At 46.6% G+C, this 21,301-nt stretch overlaps 1 protein-coding gene across 1 annotated transcript; it reads right to left on the bottom strand.

The window, feature by feature from the left end:
- Positions 1-199: 199 nt before the first annotated feature.
- LOC133466397 (xylosyltransferase 1-like) lies at positions 200-18,087 on the bottom strand. The gene is made up of 11 exons (XM_061750047.1): positions 17,768-18,087; positions 12,225-12,702; positions 10,292-10,467; positions 10,003-10,205; positions 8,662-8,742; positions 8,373-8,589; positions 7,959-8,135; positions 6,539-6,807; positions 5,488-5,683; positions 4,196-4,541; positions 200-2,083 (listed from the first exon to the last, which is right to left on the bottom strand). Exons 1-11 carry the CDS (start codon positions 17,999-18,001, stop codon positions 1,761-1,763), a joined length of 2,700 nt encoding a protein of 899 aa, XP_061606031.1. The 5' UTR covers positions 18,002-18,087; the 3' UTR covers positions 200-1,760.
- Positions 18,088-21,301: the final 3,214 nt, after the last annotated feature.

Genomic DNA, 21,301 nt, shown 5'->3' with positions numbered 1-21,301 from the left:
CGTTTGTCATTTTATGCTTGACCAGGATATAGCCTGAGCCGTCTTTGCCGGTGTTCTATGCAAAACGGTGTGGGAAGGGTCCGTCTCATGGCACCTGCTTCTGGGCGGAGGGAAGTCGTAACGATAGAATGTGAACACCCCAACGATAAAAGCATGATTGGGGAGGTTTTGCTTGAAAGTAAAGACAAAAAGAAGGAGATGATCTTTTTCTGAAATGATTTATTGTTCCCAAAGTTGTCGTTCGAAGGCGCCCATGTGACGTTTTCCGTGTGGAACACAAAAGGCACAAAATTACAAGTGTCAACAAAGAGCAGCGAGGAAAGAAAAAGTTCATGTTTGAAAACATTACAAATATGCAACATTTAAATCAACAATTTATATTAAATTCTCCGCTTAAATAAGAACGTACAAATGTGAGGCAGCTTGAAATCTCACAGTGTTCACCTTTAATTCACAACATTGTTTTTTAAATAATAATAATATAAATAATACATTTATATGAACGAGCCGCCCGTCTCACGAGGGTCTCTTTTGAGGCACGTCTTTGAAGTTGTGCTCGTCTGTTGCCATGGTAACATCATCACCGTAACAAATAAATACTTGGTCAATAAATTCCCACGGAAACCGATACAAAATTAATAAATATTTGTTGTATTTGTGTCGAGGGTCAACCTGGGCACCGGCTGCTCCTTGGGGGCCCAACACTGCAAGTTGGTTCCGCGTAATATATAATACACAATGTACAATAACAATAACAGCGTGGCGTCCCCGCCTGCGAAACAATAGGAGGAAGTCAGCGGAATCCGCTTCGAAACACCGTTTCACTCTGACGACATTCCGCTAGCGTCCTGATTGGCCTCGGGAAAACTCGTGCTTTCATTTTTATCCATCCATCCGTTTTCTGTGCCGCTGTGTCGCCAGCCAATCGCAGGGCGCATACAAACAAACTACCATTCGCACTCACAGTCACACCTACGGGCAATTTAGAGTTGTCAATCAACCGAGCACGCATGTTTTGGGGATGTGGGAGGAAAGCGGAGTGCCCGGTGAAAAGCCACGCGGGCGCGGGGAGAACATGCAAACGCCACACAGGCGGGGCCGGGGATTGAACCCCGGGCCTCACAACTGTGAGGCAGATGTGCTAACCGTGCTGCGCTTTCATTTTTGAGTTGAAAAAAAAAAATGTAAAATTGTAATAATGAGATCTTATATCATTTTCATTTTATATTCTATTATTTAGAATAGATTGTATTAGAAATTATTTATTATTAAATAATATCATTATTAATAAACACCAAGTTGTTAAATAAACAACATATATATTCAAATCAACCAACTATTTAATGGGATACAGAAATAAATGAATAAATCCACTGAATGAACAAAATTTTAGGAATTCATTATATATGATAACTTATTTAATGTGATAAAAGTGTAATTAAAAGAATAAATACAATTAACTTTTGGGGAATTAAATTGTATAATAACATTATTATATTAAACAAAAACTATATTTAATGCGCTAAATAAAAAAACTAATCAGTTTTGCTGGGGGTGACCTTAAAAACAAAAAAATAATGAAATAAAAAATATTATCGGAGTCTTACTAATGTAGACGCTCGGCGGGCCGGACGAAAAGAACTCGGTCTTGTTCGAAAGGAGGCCACAACGAGGAGGCATACTGAAGGCGCACAGACTTGAAAAATAAAACGAGTGTCGTCCATGGCCATAAAATGGAATACTTGAAAGTTCCCCTTTGGCTACCTGATGCGTCCGTCGGGTCGGGCGGGTCCGATTTGGGACTTGGGGTCCGGGCTGTACGAGCTCCAGGCGGTCCGGCGGCAGCGCGGCAGCACAGGACAGACGGCGGGGCCGACGGCGCAGACGTCCGCCGCCGCCCAGAAGCCGGCCAGCACGCGGTCCAGCCACAGACGCAGAGGCGCCCCCGTCAGGCCGGCGTTGGCCTCCGCCTCCTCCACCGCCCCCAAGCTGACCGGCAGGCGCAGGACCGGGTTCAGCCCGTGGAAGCTCTGCTCCATGTACGAGTTCCGGGCCGGACCTCCGTGGACACGCGATGCCTCCTCTGGGGATAAACCAGGAAGCCATCAAGACCGGCACGGGGTCACAGGTCAAACATGACCAAAAAAGCATTAGTAGCGATCGGAAAAAAAAAAAAGAAAATGGATTCAACGCTAATCAGCTAGTGCCGTTTTTTTTTGGGGGGGGGGGGGTATTAAAAAAAGGAAAGAAAAAAGCGAATCACAAAAAAGTAACAAGTTGTACAAGTAAATTGCAATAATAATAATAAAGTCATTTTTAAAAATGGCGGAAAGAAAACAAATAAAGTAAGAAAACTAAGTAAGAGTTCAACAAAGTAGTGATTTAAAAAAGGGAATATTAGAAACACCAATCATCAAATGTACTTTTTGGGGTCAAATGTATTTTTTAAAAAAGTAACTGGAAGCAACTGTCAAGTAATAAAAAGTAAGAAAGTAATAAAACATGAGCTAAAAAGTCATGAGTAAGAAAAAGAATAACTTGATCAAAGGTTCGTTTATAAAATAAAAAGTGGGAAGAAAGAAGAAGAACATTCCAAAGTTTCCATGAAAACTAACACAAACAGACGTTAGTGTCTTAAGAGTTCCTTTTTTTAGTTCTTTGACAAACTGTCTTTACCGTTAATGCCACTGGAGAGAGCCTCATTATGTTGTCGCAATACACCAGAGGGATCTGTGAGCGGAAGTGCTAGGACGAGGCAGCCATTTTGCCTTCACACAATAGCAGACAGGAAAATGGACGGTGCTTTTGTCGCAAAATTGTGCAACTCACACGATTTGTATGAAGGTGTTTATGTCTTTATTGTTATGCGCTTTTGTCTTTACCACGATAAAATGAAGTGGACTTCAATGGGCCGCCACCATTTGTTGTTAGCTCCGATAACGGGCAACCAGAAACCTTTAGTTGCCTGAAGTAGAACCTTCCTTCGGGCCGTTTTTAGCCGCAGGAACTTCAGGAAGTAGGACATTTTGGAAGAGACCCCAGAGTGAACTTTTGGAGGATTTTTGCTGATTTTTTGGGCCGAACACAGAACTTGTCGTCCAAACGTTTCAGTTGTGGAAATGCGCCGAAAGAAGTCAAAGTAGAAGCAGCGCTTGGAACTTGGAGGGCTGCCAGGGTGGCGGAATCAAACGCACCTTAGTGGCTCAGAAGTGCCGAGGTCACCTTGACGCCCGCTTGCCAGAAATAAAACGGTAGCAGCTGCTGAACCTGTTCGAGCGTGTCGGGACCATCTAGCTGTGGTTCTGAAAACCGAACTACGTCTCGAGCTGGAGCATGAACACATCACGACAGATGCCTTTCAATTCATGTCCATGTTTTTTTTTCTTTTTTTTTACTGTTTACCACTTCTAAAAAATCACTTACTTAAAAAAAATGTTATTATTTTATTTCAGTCGAGCGGTTTAAAAAAAGTAACTGAGCAAGCAGCATAAAGGATTTTTTTAAGCAAAAATACACATCTTTAAAAAACATGTCGGTTATTGCTGCCACATTCAAATCGATTAGTCTATCAAGCGGACCGATCAGAGATGCGCAGGTGAGTGACTTAACCTATTAAAAGAATCTGCAATGCACTCTATCGCCAATAAGTGAACCATTATATTGTGAGGAATTACTGTATATAAAGTGGATATACAAAGTCCACATACGCCTGTTCAAATTTTTGTGAAATCCAAACAATTTTTTTCCCCACCATTAATGTGACCTATAACCTGTCCAACACAATCAAAAAATGAACCCTTTTCCAGAGGGGGAGTTAAAAATAAATCGCTGAACATTATTCGGGATTCATCGGAGGCGCTTTAAATGGTGTCGCGCGTGTGTGTGCTGAATCCCATTTAAAAGGAGTTTTAATGAGATCAGTTCATTGAGAACCCAGCCACATCCCTGGTTAGAAGAGGGTGTGCGCACTTGTGCAACCACCTTATTTCAGTGTATTTTTACTCCCGCTCTTGAAAAGATTGCACTTTTTTGTTGTTGTTGTTAGTTTTTATGAGTTGTACAGGTTTGAGGCAACATTAATATTGGAAAAGATAATAATACATAATAATTTATAAATAATAAATTTAGAAATAATTCATCTTGGTCTCATTTTTTTTTTTTTGGTGTCGGCCATCGTTGCGGTTGTGGTTCTGACCTTGCGTGATGGGCTGCTGTCGGCGGAACAGCAGCGGGGCCACGGCGAAGCTGGTCTGTCCCAGCAGACTCCACCGGTTGAGGACCCTCAGGGTCCAGACGCCGGGCCGCAGGGGGCCGGTCAGCGGGGGCCGGTAGTGGGTGACGTCGGCGGCGGCGTCCACGTGGATGTCGTAGGTGGCGGCGATCACGTTGGTGGGGTCGATCCACACCACCGTGGCCGTCAGGTTGCCCGCCGCCGGACCCCCACGGCTCCACCGCTGCGCAGCCGCCGGCTCGTCCTCGGGACCCAGCGGGCCCCCGCGCACGCTGAACACGCGCTCCTTGGCGTCCCACGCCACTCCCACCTGGATGCACGCCGAACAGAAACACAGGACGACCTTAGCACGCGCGGACGGTATGACAGGAGCGTCAGAAGTCTGCGATTGGCTGGCGACCGGTTCGGGGAGTAACTCGCCTCTCGCCCAAGATCAGCTCGGATCGACTCCGGCTCACCCTGAACCAAATGAGAAGAAGCACTACACAAAATGTATGAATGCAGTTTCTGGAACTTTTAGTTCTGAGTACTTGCAGTTCCTGGATCTGAAAGGCTCCAATCCGATATCTTCAATGGTTCAGGCCACACCCCCAACAGTCCCAGGAACTCACAAAAGTAGTACAGTCGGGACCGAACCGTGCCACGAATACGGAAAATCTGCGAGTACTTCAGTTTTTGTATAGATGCTACAAGATGGCGGGAGGCGGGGGAACACCCCGAGCCGGTCGCCAGCCAATCGCAGGGCACATAGAAACAAACAACCATTCACGCACACATTCACACCTACGGGCAATTTAGAGTCTTCAATTAACCTACCGTGCATGTTTTTGGGAAGCTGGAGGAAACCGGAGTACCCGGAGAAAACCCACCCAGGCACGGGGAGAACATGCAAACTCCACACAGGCGGGGCCGGGGATCGAACCTCGGTCCTCAGAACCGTGAGGCAGATGTGCTAACCAGTCGCCCACCGTGCCGACTTCCTGCAGTGTCGTCTCGGTATATTATTTTTCGATTGGCCCAAAGTTCAGGATAGTGGGACACCACAATTATTACGTCTTTTATATATATAAAAAACGGAGAAAAGTCAGCCAATAGGCATATTTGCGAATTGCAAATGTGCGGGAGTTTACGAGCAGGGTCTCCTTTGAGCCCCAATAAGAACGCCAGAACGAAATGTAAACAAACACACAATTGTCCTTAGAAAGGGTGAAGGTATTTCCACAGTTAATGTTAGTGTGTGCGTGCGTGTGCGTGACCTGTATGTGCAGCAGCCTATTGTTGGGGTGCGGGGGGCTGGCCAGGGTAAAGTGGTCCCGGGGGGTCACCCAGGTCTCCAGAGTCTCCAACTGGTTGGAGGCTTGGTTCAGTGCCGTGTGGCGCACCAAGTAACCCTGGAACTGGTCTGACAGGAAGTACATGTGCACAGACAGAGGGTGACCAGCCGCCTCGTACCTGAACACACACACACACACACAAACACGAACAAATATGAAAATATTTTACAGCATTGACACAGACACGTTTTTAGTTAACACACACACGCGCACACCCTTGCGGTGAATAAAAATCAAAATAAATACACATATTTATAAATATGAAAAAATAAACAAGTATGCAATCATTTTTACAGGTTTGAAAGAGACAAGGCCTTATTCACACACACAGACACACGCAGGAGCCGCAGGTCTTCACCAAACACGAACAAGGAGCTCCTTGTAGCGTGTGAGGACGCCCAACACACACACACGCACACGCACACGCACACACACTGAAGGTTGATTGTGCACGAATACGAGCTTAAGTTCACAAACGTCATCTTTGCTTCGAGCTCCGGTGGAGAGTTCAACGTCACGGGACATTTCAGTGTCGAGTCACTGATGGCAACTTGGCCCTTTTATTGCTTGATTTCGCAACCTTTCAGACTTCACTCGCCCCCCCCCCCCCCCCCCAAAAAAAAAAAAAACCCTAGCAACTAACTGACTCCTTTTAAAAAATTGTTTGGATACTTTGAGCAACTGTGACTGGACTGCACTGTGGCTTACAACACTGTTGAAAATACTTTTTAGGACTAAAACCTCAACCGTGTTTTTGACAAACACTCTATTTGAATATTAGCCATGATGGGGGCACTTGGGAGTATTTCGAAACTACTTTCTGAGGTGGTGCTTAGATTATACGCCGATTATACACTCGTCCCTTAAGGGAAAATTCGACGTACACATCTTGTGCGATGTGAACATCATTTAGCCACAAACCAATTTTTCACCTTGAGCAAGTTTCCCTGCAAAGTGAACATGGGTCCGGTACCTGCAGCCGTTGTCCCCGGGGCGCCCCCGCAGCGCGGCAGCGGCGCGCTCCAGGCCGAAGCGAGCGAAGGCGTGGTAGTGGCTGAGCGCGGCGTCCGTCAGGCCGCCCGCGCCGTCCGTCTCCCGCTCGTAGACGTTCTCCCAGTACGCGCTGAGGCCCGGCAGGCCCGGCGCCGCCGCCCCGAACAACTGCGCGTCCAGCCGGTTGATGACTTCCTGGCTCACGCTGGCCTCGAACTTCCTGGCGAAGAAGGTGGGCCGCGACGCTTGCTGCCGAGAAGACGAAGAAGTCATCAAAAAATAAAGCAAGTCAAGTCATGACACTGCTACTTTGACTTCAAATCAGGAGAATCGAATAGATTTGTCAAATCATGTCAATCAAAGTCAAGCGCAGTCTTTGCCAAGTCTTCGCCGAGCACGTCCCAAGTCCTCCATTTGTCGACCGGAGTCAAATCACGTGACTGGAGTTCCCCAGCTCTGACAGCGAGCGGCGGCGCGGGCCGCGACTGTCCGCGGGCTTGCGATAATGACGGGTTGGAAGTCTAAAAATACAGCGGCTGCTTCCGGGAGCCTCACGGCTCAGAGGCACTGCTAATTTGTCAAAGTTATTCCCGCCGCGGACGGCGCAACGCATCTTTTGCCCGCTCCTTTTTCCAGGCCCAGAAATATCCACGCACGACAAACACTTCCTGTCGGGATAGATCCGGCGCTCTATAATCTTTACGTTCTAATAACAACACTCCGCAGTCCCAAGATGATCATTAAAAATGGCCACTTCAAAGCAAAATGGCAGCCGTGTCTTTCCAAGTGCGGCTTCTTGAGACTTGGGTTTTGCGGGGCTACTCGTGTCGACCAGGTTTCAGGTTGCTAAGGTGACATGGCTTCGGGAGCAGAATAAGAAAAAATAACAATCAAAATCCTGTTTCATGGAAAGTCATCAATCTTTGCCACCAAGCCAAGTTCTGACCACTCGCAGTCACCAATTTTGCACCACCTGTCTAGTTTACATACAGTACTTCAAATTTGGTAGCAACCGGACAAAATCTCCAGGACGAGTTTGTCTTTGAAGGACCAATGGAAATGGACAAAATGAGCGTAAAATGACCACTGCTAAGCAAAAGTTTCCTGTTTTAGGGTACGTGGTCAAACTTCGTTGCCCCTGTTCTGCTCGCACGCGATGACGAAAACTAATCCTTCTTGGGAATTGACTATCATCCACCGGTCTGTAATACGCATGTGCTACAAATTTGCTAGCAATGGAACGAAATATCTAGGACGCCACCTGGAAACCAAAAAATGAAAAAGCGAGTAAGATATCTGCCTTGCATGCTGAGGCCTTCATAACTGTATGTCTGTTTTTTTAAGTGAAGCACTTGAAAGCATCACGACAATTGTGTGGAGTAGTGGGATGACGCGGTCACCTGGAAGCGCGGCAAGTCGGCGGGCTTGAAGTCGTTGGGCGAGCATCCGCACCAATCCACGATGTGCTTGTACTGACATTTGCAGCCCAGCTTGCGGTTCCAGTTGGTCAGCCTCAGGTTGTTGTCCACCATGCTCCCGCAGAGGGCGCTGTTCTCCAGCACTGTGTGGAAGAACGACTGTAGGGGGCAGTGGACAGCGTCTTAGGGAACATTCGTGGAGACACGGACATCTCGTCTCACGGCTTGGTCCGTTGCGGCGATATGTCAGTGCGTCCACCGTATTGGATGTGGCAGTTCGGCCTCGTAAACTAGTGCAAGTCAATAAACTAAACTTCAAAAAGTGACAACCCGAAACGTGCACAAAGTGCTTTGTCTCGATGACGGTTAGCAAACACTGCGCTACGTGCGCCTCACCTCAGCAGGAAGCAGCGTGAAGGCGTAGAATTGCTTCAAGCCGGCAACCAGCTCGTCCACGGATCGCACCACGTATTCCACGAAGGCCCGGTTGAGCAGGAACCAATCGGAACCACCGTCCACCGCGATGCCTTCCGGGATCTTGCGGTCCCCCAGGCGCCACATGTGCGTGTCGCACTCTAGGAAGAGACGGTCCAGACCCTGCTTGCGGATGAAACTGACATCGCAGCCAATCAGATGAAGGAGGGACGTCACCTCGCGAGGGGGCGTGGGTGGCGGCGTCGCTCACCGGGCGTTGTCGCGGCCGTGGGACTTGATGAAGTTGAGGTGGCGATGTTTGGACAAGAACGCGACCAGCTGATCATCGGTCCTGCCGGGATACCGCAGAATCATCATCATCAATTTCGATTGAGAATCGACAAGCAACACTGACTGCTTTTGTCAACTATAGCTCCTCTCTGCTGTTCGGGGAAGTATGAAAGCCGCAAAAAAAAAAAAAAATTTCTTTTAAAGAAATGGAAATTACAAATGAGCTCTAATCAGTCTAAAAAAAAAATTATTAATTGGCCAGTCCAAATACACACACACACGCACTGTTGCATTGACTCAGTGTCGATGTGCTCGCTGACGTCGCAGCTATCGATCGTGCTGTGAACGTGACATCGATTTTAGCTGCAAAGATGTGTGTGTGTGTGTGTGTGCGCGCTGTTAGACAATTGACAACAGGAAAAGTCGGTTTCTTTTTTTTTCCATCATGTTTTCCATTGCTTGATCAAACTTCTGTCTTCTACAGCAGCACAGTGTGCTAGTGGCTAGCACGCCTGCCTCGCAGTTCTGCGATCCCAGGTTCGGATGCCCGCGCTGGCTACGCAGTGCAAGGCACTTAACGTCTATCGACATGCAAATGGCGTGACCAATCCGATGACCTCCTTTCTTTCCCACCATAACTGCTCAGAGCGAGCGAGCGACCCGTCAATATGACCTCAGGGCCGCTCGCCCCCCCCCCCCCCCGCATATGCGCATGCTGCACACACGCAGACATTGGCTGCTTTCACAGGACGACGCACATACGGGACTTCATTGGATGAGCCCGCAAATTCGATTGGGGTAATGACGTTTTACCGGCCAATTAGGATTCAAAGTGGAAAGTGTAAAACCATCGGTGTCAAACTCAAGGCCCGCCGGCCAGATGCGGCCCGCCACATCATTTTATGTGGCCCGCGAAAGCAACTCATGCTCGTCCACCTCTGTGGTTTTTGCTACAATCTGGACCCAAATTTCTAAATGTCATAATAATAAACAATGATGTTGCGATATTGCATTTTTCTGTCACACAAATGGAAGAAGTTGCCATCAGAAGTGACGTCAGCCGCAAGGGTGAATGTTTTTAAAAACTTTGAAAGGATCCTTCTGTCATTGTACGCTGTTGGTATTGTTTTTTTTATTTTTATCTTTGTTTCAAATGTTTATAAGCTGTTTTTTTAAAAAAAAATACATGCTTTGAATCATATAAAGTACATTGAGTTACCTTTCCTGTATGAAATGCGCTATATAAATAAATGTGCTTTGGTTTGCTACGTTCGCATCTTCGTATGTGTGAGATATCACAAAAGGTCCCGCGGAGCCTCACCGGATGGGGTAGTCGGCGGCGCTGAGGTTGACGAAGAAGTCCCACGACCAGTCGGCCATGTTGAGGAGGTCCTCCATGGCGCGCAAGTACATGCTCAGCAGGCTGGCGCCGCCCCAGATGGTCGCCATCCTCCACGGCGTCACGCGCACATTGGCGTACTGGCGGGCCAGCAGCGTCACCTCGCGGTGCAGGAAGTTGGACCTCTGAGAGGAAGGGTTGTCATAGCGACAGTTTGGTGACCTCTGAATGTGTGTGTGTGTGTGTGTGCCCGCGCGCGTGTGTGTGAGACCTGGTCGACGTGGATGTAGTAGAAGTGCGCCGTGTGGTAGATGGCCTTGAAGAGCCGCTGGAACTGGCGCGAGGCACGCCCATGCACCACCAGCACAAAGGCCACCCGCACCGGTGACACGGGGGCGGAGTCGGATGCGTGCTCCTCGTCCCATTGGACGTTCACGCTCACTTTACCTGGGGAGGGAGTCGGTCATCATTGATTTTGCAGTTAGTCCGCACTAAACTATAATACTGTATTGTAATATTTGATGTACTCATTCAGACATCTCTCCCCTAAATTTGGCTCAATAAAATATATTTATGAACTTTTTAATATTTTTTTACATGAATTGAGCTCATTAAATAATTGATTGACTTATTTATAACAAATAATAAAATAAACAATATTAGAAAATCAAACAGACTGGCTTCCATATAAATTTAACATTTTCAAAAAATGTACATTACTGGTTGATTCATTATAATTAAATTAACTATAGATAAAAAAAATCGAATATTCAAATCATTTATTTTATTATTATTATAAGAAAGTATGCTACGTACACTTAAACCTTTTCCCCCTAAAATTGGTTTATTAAAATGTATATATTCATTTACTGTAGGTCCCCAAAAATGGAAAAAAACATATCTATAGATATACATTTAAAAAAAAAATATATATATATATGATTTTTTATTAATATAAATTAATTAATAGAATTAATATTAATTAATTAATAGAATTAAATTAACTAAAATAAAAGGAAATATGAGAATGAATTATTACTATTATTCAATATTTTTTACAATATGCAATTGGTTGATTAGAATTGATTACATTGATTATAAATAATGGAAAAAATGATTGTGTCTCATAATTAAATATACATACATTTTTATTTATTTTTTTACCTCATCTATAATGCTTGATTCATTAATTCATGTTTTTTTCTCTCCAAAAATTGGTTAATTCAAATGTATTTAGTCAGTTTCAATGTATTTTTATTCATTGATCTCATTAAGTAACTGGTTAGCTCATTCATTGTAAATAATCAAAATTTTAAATATAAATACAATAAACAATTTTACATGAATATTTAGCAATTTGTATTTATGAAATAGAACAATTGGTGAATTAATTACAATAAAACTATAATACCGTTTAAAAATGATCCTTTTTATCATTAAAATAACTAACTGATAACTAACTTTATTTACACCTTTAATTTAATTTAAATACAGATTTTCTTGAATTTGTATTTTCTTTTTTTAAATCCATCTATGAATGATACTGGCCCATCCGTCCTTGGACTAAAATGTAACGCGGCCCTGCCCCTGCGGAACCTCGAGTTCTCCATCTCGTGTGGCGTTCCGGTACGTTACGTGAGTGGGCTGACAGGGCGTGCACGGAGCTTGAGGTACGATGACCACTAACTACAGGCCGGCGGGCCATAGGGAGGGCGTGACCGCCACCGCCAAGTGCTTTGTATCAACAAACCACTTGAAAAGGCCCGACCGCCTGTCCATCAAGTCGAAGCCTGCCGAGGGTCCCGCCCTGCCGCCTGCGAGAGGAAGGGTGCGGGGGCGGGGGTACGTCGGGGTTGGCCTCGGGGTGGGGCCTGCCATCAAAAAAAGCTCGGCCGACATGGAAGTCATTAGTCAGCACATCCCAGAATAAGCGCTTGTGTGCGTGAGGAGGGTGTAATTACGCCAGGGGATCTCACATTCTCACTTTGTCCGTTCAGAGGGCGACACGCCCGCCCGGGCGAACCTGCCAGCCAAGCGAAACGTTTTCTTTACGTCGACATGAACTGCTCGCCAATCAGTGCACGGCAAATATAGACAAATAACGGACTGGTAAGAGTGCCTGATTAACAGTAACTAACCGGAACCCCGTAACCCGAACCCTTGACCCCTGACCCTAAGCTACACGCGTGTGCGCTTGCTCTCACCCTGCAGGGGGCAGTATCGAGGAAGTTTGTGCGGCATGAGCAGGTCCTTCTTGTGTCGGCAGTAGACGTCGGCCATTCGCTGACGACACTCTCGACTTTTGGCCCGGGACAGCGCTGAGATGACCTCCTTGCCGCCGATCTCGCACTCGGACGGCGACGCCAGCGACGTCGGCAACGCAGGCGACGGGGAGGTCGCCGTCTTTTTCGACCGTTCTGGGACGCGGGTTCCGTTACGGCTGCTCCGTCCCGCTTCAGGGAGCTTGACGACTCGGTTGGCTGATTTTCCCAGGATGCTTTGGGCTTTGTCCGGTGTGCGGTTGGCGCCGACGAGCGGCGGCGCCCCCCGCTGGCGCTGCGCCAGCCCTCTCGGGTGGCCGCTGTCCACGTTGTCAAAGTCTTTAGGGACTGAGTTCTCGTTGTTGTTGCTGTCGGGGGAAGGACGTCGCTTCTCTTTGGGTCGGTGGGAGCGGTGAAGGTCCTGAAGGGGGAGACGGACAACAGCATTAGCGCAATACACTAAAAAACCTACTACACCTATTATCATTTACTATGTTTTTAGATAAAATGATACAATAAAAATAAAAAATGGAGTCACTAAAACGTATTTTACCAATTTATCATAAATAACATTTTATGATGTTTTCTCAACTTTTATTTTCATTTATTTATATTTCAACTTCAATTACCCTCCTCATGTTTGTTTATTTGACACAATTCATTGGTCAAACGTTTTCAAGGGTGACCCTCGAAGTTTTTTAAAAATATATATACTTTATTTTAGATTTGCTTAAAAATTAAACAGGTACGACAAGACAAAAAAACGACTGTGTAATCAAAAACCCTCTGTATGTTTAACCATTAAAATGTTTTTCATATTTTTGATCTTTGTATATTTACAATAATGTATAACAAGGCAGCGACCACCTTACGGCCTCAGCAATGGAGGCACGCAACCTCCCGCCTCCCCTGGAACATGAGCAAAGTTCTGTCGACCGTCGGACCGGCATCTTCCCCCACCATCGGCGCCAACTCATCACCAGGTGGTGATCGGTTGACAGCTCCGCCCCTCTTTTCACCCGAGTGTCCAAGACATGCGGCCGCAAGTGCGATGACACGACCACAAAGTCGATCATCGACCTGCGACCTCGGGTGTCCTGGCGCTCTCCAGCGCCCCCTCCAAGGACTCCAAAAAGGGTGGGTACTCTGAACTGCTGTTCGGTGCATAGGCATAAACAGTCCTGCACAATAATAGATGACCTTTGACCCCAGAGGTGCGCATGTCACAGAAGTGGACTCAAAGATGAGCAACTTCACCTTTGCCACAGCATGCGCGCGCGCGCGTGTGTGTGTGTGTGTGTGTGTGCATGCCCACGGGCGCAAGTGCGCTAAACCACGACTTCGGGGTCTATGTTCATCCCATCTGCCTTGCGTGTTGTCGCCATGCTCAAGTGGCTTCTTCCTCCCACATGACAAAAACACGTTTGACTATTTGTGCCCAGTCCCGTTGCTTGTCTATTACGTCAAAGACTTTGCAAGCTGAGCTCAGGTAAATGTCCTGAGTTCGGACGACGGCGTCACACCGTTACTCGCTGCCCCCGCTGGTCGGAGGCCAACACTAACACACAAACGCACACAGAGCCCCTTAAGTGAGCACAGTGAGTACATTGAACCGTTTGGCAAAAAAAAATACAAAATTGTTTACAGCCACGTAGACGCCGCCACACTCCCGCCTTACACACACACGCACGCACACACGCACGCACAGTACCGCAGGACTGGGAAAACCTGTGCGCTCAAGGGCCACGTTTCATTTTTAAAAATGGACAAATGGGCCATCTTATTCATACGTGGCAAAAAAAAATAAAAAATAAAAGAGTTAAAATGTATATGTGAAATAGTCTATTTATAATAATAAAATAAGTTATGCTGATGTTTCAATTATTTGAAAATGAATTACATTTAAATGAATCAACCAATTATTTCAGTGTATAAAAACAATGTTCAATGTATATGTAAACATTTTTTATCATTTCCCAATAAATGGATCATGCAATTTGATGCAATAAATGAATACAAAATGAAAAAAAATGCTGCACATTTTGAAAGACTGATAAATGAATGCAAGAAATATTACGCAAATGTTCGGCGGGCCCGATTGAAGGGCGTGACCCGCGCGCCGTACTCTGCTCACCGCTGATCGAAACTCTCCAATGTTTCCGTCCCCCACCATCAATAAAACCGCATTAGCAGCGACAGATAAGGAGATTGCACTGGATCTGAGCTTTCTGGGGGCATTTAAAGGCTCTAATCGGATTCAAACGGACCAATCATCACACGAACAAGCCGTCTTAGAAGTCGACGCAAAGGAAATATTGCATTTGAGCATTTCCATCCTGAGGTGACCTAACAGTGACATTAGCGCTTCTATTAGCAGCTAAGCTCTGCGTGATGAAAACATGAACGCAGAAAGCGGCATTATGACCAAACCAATAGATTATAATGCTGCTGTAATCCCGGCTCATCTGGCCAGTGGGAAGGCTTCATTTCTTCTTCTTCTTCATCCATGTTTTTGTCATCCATTAAGCTTCCGGGTCACTTTCTGTCCATCTGGGTTTTATTGTCTAAACCAGAGCTCCGCAAATGATTCATGGTTTTTTTTTTTTTTTTTTTTTTAAATGGACTGACGGGTCAGCTCTTTAGGAGGCCAAACAAATACAGTACATCATTTGTCCAAGCAGGGTCAGCACATATGGAGGAATAATGGACTGCTCGTCAGTCACTTACAGCAAACAATGCGTCATTTCTAAAAGTTGTTATTTTTTGTAAGTGGTGGATATTTCGTGTAAACTTGTCCTGGCAGCGTCCGTGCGGTGGAGTCCTGTTTCCGTAGCAACACGACACTTAAATGTGCCCCCGGTGACAGGTCGGTAGGCGGGGGGTGGAGGGGGGTGGTGCCTGAGAGCGCAACACAAAGGCCAGAGAAGAAGAATTGGTCCTCGTAGGTGAGCGCCGGGCTTGGCCGGAGCGGCGTCACCGTGGCGACCGGCAAGCAGCTTGCGTGTCGGCATACTTCATCACGTCCACGAGCACATTCCAGTGATCTCACGATCACCTTGGAGTGACCTTGCATGACATCACAATCCCCTTTAAGTGGCCTTTCGTAACATCACCTGTCCCAAATGTGCTACTCATCTGGGAATGATGATTCCTTATGGCGCCACCTTCAGGACAGAGGACAAAAGTCACATTTGATTCAAAGTCCATCCACTTTCTAAAGCGCTTGTCCGCATCGTGTAAACGCTGGACTGGTCTCCGATCAATGTCAGGCAACATACCGACAAAAAAAAGAAGAAGACTAGTCGCCATTCCATCTCAGGGCTCATATACACAAACAACTGACTGGTCGCCAGTCAATGTCAGGGAGCAGAGGGACAAACAATGTTCACACAATGTCCAACTTCAATGAAGCTAACATGCGAACAAGGAAAAAGCCAATCAAGCCCAGAACCTCTCGACTGTGAGGCAGAAGTACTCAGCACGAGTCCCACCATTAAGCCGGACAGACATTTTGGACGCGTTTACGACAAACAGGTGTCTATTTCATGCCTGACTGGGTTGCAAAGCATCACGGCTTTTGATTGCCGATTTTGTTGAAGTTACCGCCATCGTGACGTCCTTTTCATCTCCTCACCTCAAACATCAAACAGCCGCCATGTCTCGCCACGCTTTGACAAGTCACATCACACACACACGCACACACGCACACGAAGGAAAGATGACAGGGAACGGGCTGAAGTGTAATGAAAGGATGGAAAAAATGGATCCCGTCCGTCCCTGCCCTCCGATTCCTCACATCGCAAAACAATGAACTCAGTCCACTCAAGCGCGACTACCCAGTTCACCCGAGACCCCCAACCACTGCGGGAAATACTTCAATTCCTACTTACTTACTGCCTTTACGGCGGTGCCTTGAGATACGAGTTGGATTCGTTCCGTGACTGTGTTCGCATCTCAAATCGCCCCTCCCATTGAAATAAACGGTTGTAATTCGGGCTGTAACGATTCTATTCGTGACTTCCGACCCACGGTCCAATACACGATCACGTTTTTCAGCTCGTCTGCGATCTCATCAGTACAGCGCTAATATCGGTCACCTTGTCTCTAGAAAAACTCCGAGAAACGAAGTGATCTCAAGGTACCCAATGCACTACATGTAATTGACGTATATACACTGCTATGGCTAGCAAAACAATGAAAAGCTTTTCTACTAGATGGCAATTCAACTGCGTATCCACTTTTTTTTTTAATGACATTTGGTGTGCTGTGAGATTTTACCAAAGTCAAAATGGCAAAGGTTAGGAAGGTTTTGTGTACACAACACAGTACACCCACAAAGACAAGTGACTTGTTGCACAGGCCGGGGTGAAAAATCAAGACGTGTGTTATTATCGCAGCATTTAGTTATTATTGTGCCTGCTGTCATAATTACAGGGCGTTCCAAAAGCCACTGTGCACTTATATTGTTATTAATAGACGTTCTATTATAGTATACAGGAGGTACATACTTTATGTTTTCTAGATTACATATGTAATATATATTATATATGACTTTGTATATATATATATCTATCTATCACATATATATAATATATTTACAAATTTCTATATTACACTACATATTATTTATATGTGTATAATGTTGGGTGATATTTGTCTGATGATCGTAAACATTAAAGTGTGGAAACTACGCAGAAATTTCAGAATTCGAGAAGGGGGGCGATACTTTTTTCACGCCGCCGTAAGTAACTTTCACAACACTTTGTATGATAATGAATTTGACTTCCTGTTTCCCCCCCCCCCCCCAAAAAAACACCTCACCAAACTCGCTTGATGAATGTAATAGTTTTGATTTTTTTTTTTTTTTTTCAGGAACAGTGCTATACATTGTACGAAGGAAATTAGGAAATTATTACTAGTAAATGTCAGTCCAGTGCTTCCAATCATCATTTATTTGGAAATCTTACATTCATATTTCAGCCTGTTATTAATCAACATTTGTATTTATTTATTTATTTTACATCAGGCTCTCTATCAATGTGATGCTAAATTAGATTGACTTATTTAGCCGGTTGTCAGAAAATAATAACGAATTTGACACCGAGTTTTCAAAATACTTCAGTCATCTGCAGTCGGCACAAAACGCCTCAGCGAACTCGCTCGACAAACGCGACAACCTCCGTTTTGAGCGCTAACGTCAGTGCGGATCGTAAGCATGAAAATATTTCCGGGGAATGTTTGTCTACTCCTGCCAATCGGCCTTCATCTGGAACTCTTACGTCCACACTTCGGCCCGCTGTCGTTTGTTCGTGAAACATTTCCAGCAGCCGAGCGGGCTCTCGGTCAGCGCGATGCCACGTTAAATGGCCTCTTTTGCTAGCGGACTTCCGGCCGCTAGCCGCAGCTGCAAAATGACGCACAACGCCGACACGCGTCCTCGCCCGCGCGCACACGCGAACATCCGCGCGGACAAAGAGCGGACTCACGGCTCGGAGCTTGTGTCTCCCGGCCGCGTTTCCGAGCTCCAGCGGCGGCTCGCTCCTCCTTCGTAAGCCGCTCCTGGGCGGCTGCCCGTCGGCTCGCTTCTCGCCAGACGACCCGTCCAGGCTGCTGAAGTTCCACACCAGCAGAGTCTGGACGAGCAGCACGGCCAGCGCGGCGGCCACCGCCGCCGACCGGGAGCGGAGCGCCGGCCCGCGGGGACACGCGCGAGCGTTCATGGTCGCCGCCTCGACGCCGTCCGAGAGCGGCTGCTGCTGCTGCTGCTGCTGCTGCTGCTGCTGGCGGCGGCGGCGGCGGCGGAGGGATTTTGGCAGAGGAGAGGAGGGGAGGGGGGGGGCGGGCACGCGCGGGGGCGCCCGCGCGTGCCCGCCAGACAGTCAAGACGTCGGCAAACAACACGCTTTGTTTTATTTGCATTTGTTTTGACTGCGGAGATGATCGTGGACTTCAGGAGGCATCCTTCGCCACAGCTGCCCCTCACGCTGTCCAGCTGCCTCGTGTCAACCGTGGAGACCTTCAAGTCCCTGGGAATTACAATCTCTCGGGACCTGAAGTGGGCGATCCACATCAACTCCGTCCTCAAAAAGGCCCAGCAGAGGATGCTCTTCCTGCGGCTTTTGAGGAAGCACGGCCTGCCGACGGGAGCAGCTGAGGCAGTTCTACACAGCGGTCATCGAATCGGTCCTGTGTTCTTCCATCACAGTCCGGTTTGGCGACAAACTCCGACTGCGACGGACAATCAAAACTGCCGAAAGGATTGTCGGCTTCCGACTACCGGAGACAAATTCCTTGTGTGTTTTTTGGACATACTTTGCAAAATAAAGATGATTCTGATTCTGACATACTGGAGTCTGGTGTGCCTGCCTTGGCCACCAGAAGGCAGTATAGTGCAGTCATGCAGACATAAATGAAGAAAAATAAACTCACTAAGATGTAATAGTAGCCCTTTTTCACAGTGGATAAATTCATGCCCGAGTATTGTTCTATTATCTGTCTCCGTGTGTTGCTCCGTTGTTTGTGTTCAACTATCTATATACTGTCTATGCTGTTAGGACGTCAATGGCGTTTTGTATTGTTTGCACTTTCCCGAGGCAAAGCTGTGCGGTTGTTTTAAATACACAAAGTGTAAATTGTCTGTGTTTGATGTTTCGTCTGAAAGTAAACTTCAAGTCTCTCTTTTTTTTTTCCAGGAATACAATCAAAAGATGTTAAGTATAGATATCATTGAGATTTCAAATGTTTTTTGTTTGTTTAGTTTCGGGTGAAATAGTTGTAATCTCAAGTCGAATTTGATTCGGACATTTTTTTTGCCGCCCTATTAACGGTGAAGGGGACGCTCGTCGCTTCCGTTGCATCTCAATGTCGTCGTGTGGTGGCGTTTTGCATTTTGCATTTTGTCGTTGCGCTTCCAATTGTCGTGACCTTTCTGGCCCACCGTACATTTCGGAGTCTGCGCGTTTTTGAAGGTGTTGAATTTGTCCTCCTGTTACTCATCATTGCTATCCTTTTTTTTTTTTTTCCACCACAAGTATCTGTTCTACTTCTGCTAAGTAGAGCGAGTGCGTACTTTTAAGCGCAGGCGCGCGGCGTGGGGAAGATGGTGTCGAGGACGGCGATCCGCCGGGGGTCCCACACGCAGTCCTCCTCCAGTCCACTGGGCACCATGCCGCACTGGGGAGGCACCCAGGCGGTGTCGAACACGGGGCCGTAGCGCGCGTCGTGCCAAGTCTTCTGGCGCGGGTGGCCCTGGCAGTTGATGGCGATCACGCGGCCCACGTCCACGGCCACCTTTAGCACCACCTTCAAGCAATACACACTCGATTTGTACAGCACCTTTTCAGAAAAAAACACAAAACCCACTTCCGACGGCGTTGGGACGCGAATATAAACAGAATACGATGCTTTGCGCCGCAGCATTCTGAATGAGCTGCAGCTGTTTAATGCTCTTTTGGGGGAGTCCAGTCAGAAGACCATTACAATAGTCAAGTCTACTTGAGATAAAAGCATGGATGAGCTTCTCCTGGTCTCCTTGGCACATGCAAGCCTTCACTCTGGATATGTTCTTCATCCCCGAAAGGTTCAGTGCTTCTCAAAGTGAAGTACGAGTACCATCGGTTGAACGTGGGCTCCCTCTAGTGCTACACAAAAGGATCACTGAATTAAATCTTCAAAGTTTGCATAATGTTGAAGAGGCTCCAACTTTACAAAAAAAATAAAAAAAAATCCAGTACAAGCCATTTGTTAAGTACAGTTCAGTTGTATTTAACTTTTAACACATTTGCATTTAATCTTTTAGAATTGCTTGTTTTCAAAGATTAATAATTCCTGTCCAAGTTGCAATGTCATTTTTATGTGCAATACGTTTGAATTGAATCCTTATTTAAATGGAGTTTCTGTAGCTTAATATCGGCGGTCATTATGGTGGCACTTGGGGAGCCGAGTATTTTTGGAGGTGGTGATCGGCGTAAAAGGTTTTAGCAGCACTGCCCGAGGTCATATCGCATGAAAACGGTCGCCCAAAAAAAGCCAAATCTTTCCGACAAAATCCTCCATTTCTGCGGAAGCCAACACCCGACTTTCAAAATTCTTGATGCGTTGTGCTCGTGTTGAAGTGGTCGTTGGAATCAGACGTGAAAGCACGTAAACGGGGGGGGGTTGACCTTTCAAAGGCGAATTTAATAGAACCTTGTCGGCTTCGGGATGCTGGAGCGGGTAGCGCTTGGCCTTCTGCAGGTCCCGGCTGAGGTAGACGCCGCGGCCCAGCATGCCGTCGGGCGACTGGCGGAATCCCGAGGACACGATGACGTCGGCGCTCTGCCGGCCGGTACCGTGGTACATGACGTAACGCCGGCCGTCCTCGGGCACGGCGCCGCCCAGGGGGTCCACCCCCTGGGGAAGCTCAAAGTCATCTTCCGCCCAATCGTAGTGCATGTTCCTCCTCTTCCTCGCTCGACCTCCACGTCACTGCGGGAAACACAAAACGACGGTAACATCACGTGACCTTTATCTGACCTAACCGACGCGCTACATGCTAACGAGCTACTGTCGAACAATCACAGCAGTGATTCCGAACTACTACTGTGTCCCGAAAAATGATCCGATTTCACAAAAGTAGTTGGGGGTCGGGGGCAGCAAAAGACTGGGGAAGTTGAGTAATGCTTCTCTAAAAAACAAACAAAAACAAACAAACAAACAAACAAAAGCACTTGTTTGAAACATTCCACTGGTGAACAGGTGGGAGCATATACAGTACAACATCGTTCTCTCTGTCTTGTTTACTTGTTCATTCTTGACAAAACAAACAGCAAATGTCTCAATATTTAAAACATACCATGGCAGTAAGAGAGTAGGTTCATAAAACTTATATGAAAGCCTCATAAGGTCGTCTGAATCTGAATGCAAGTTGTGTTTGAAAATCACCAAGCGCCGTCTCTTACAAGCATGATATAAACATATGATAAATATGTGAATATCGCCGCTGTCACAGGTTCATTTATCAATCTGAGACACAAAATCAA

This window comes from Phyllopteryx taeniolatus, chromosome 16 (assembly GCF_024500385.1).
Source record: "Phyllopteryx taeniolatus isolate TA_2022b chromosome 16, UOR_Ptae_1.2, whole genome shotgun sequence".
NCBI classification, from domain to species: Eukaryota; Metazoa; Chordata; class Actinopteri; order Syngnathiformes; family Syngnathidae; genus Phyllopteryx; species Phyllopteryx taeniolatus.
Note: the sequence above shows the minus strand (reverse complement) of the source record. Positions and strands in the feature narration are given on the sequence as shown.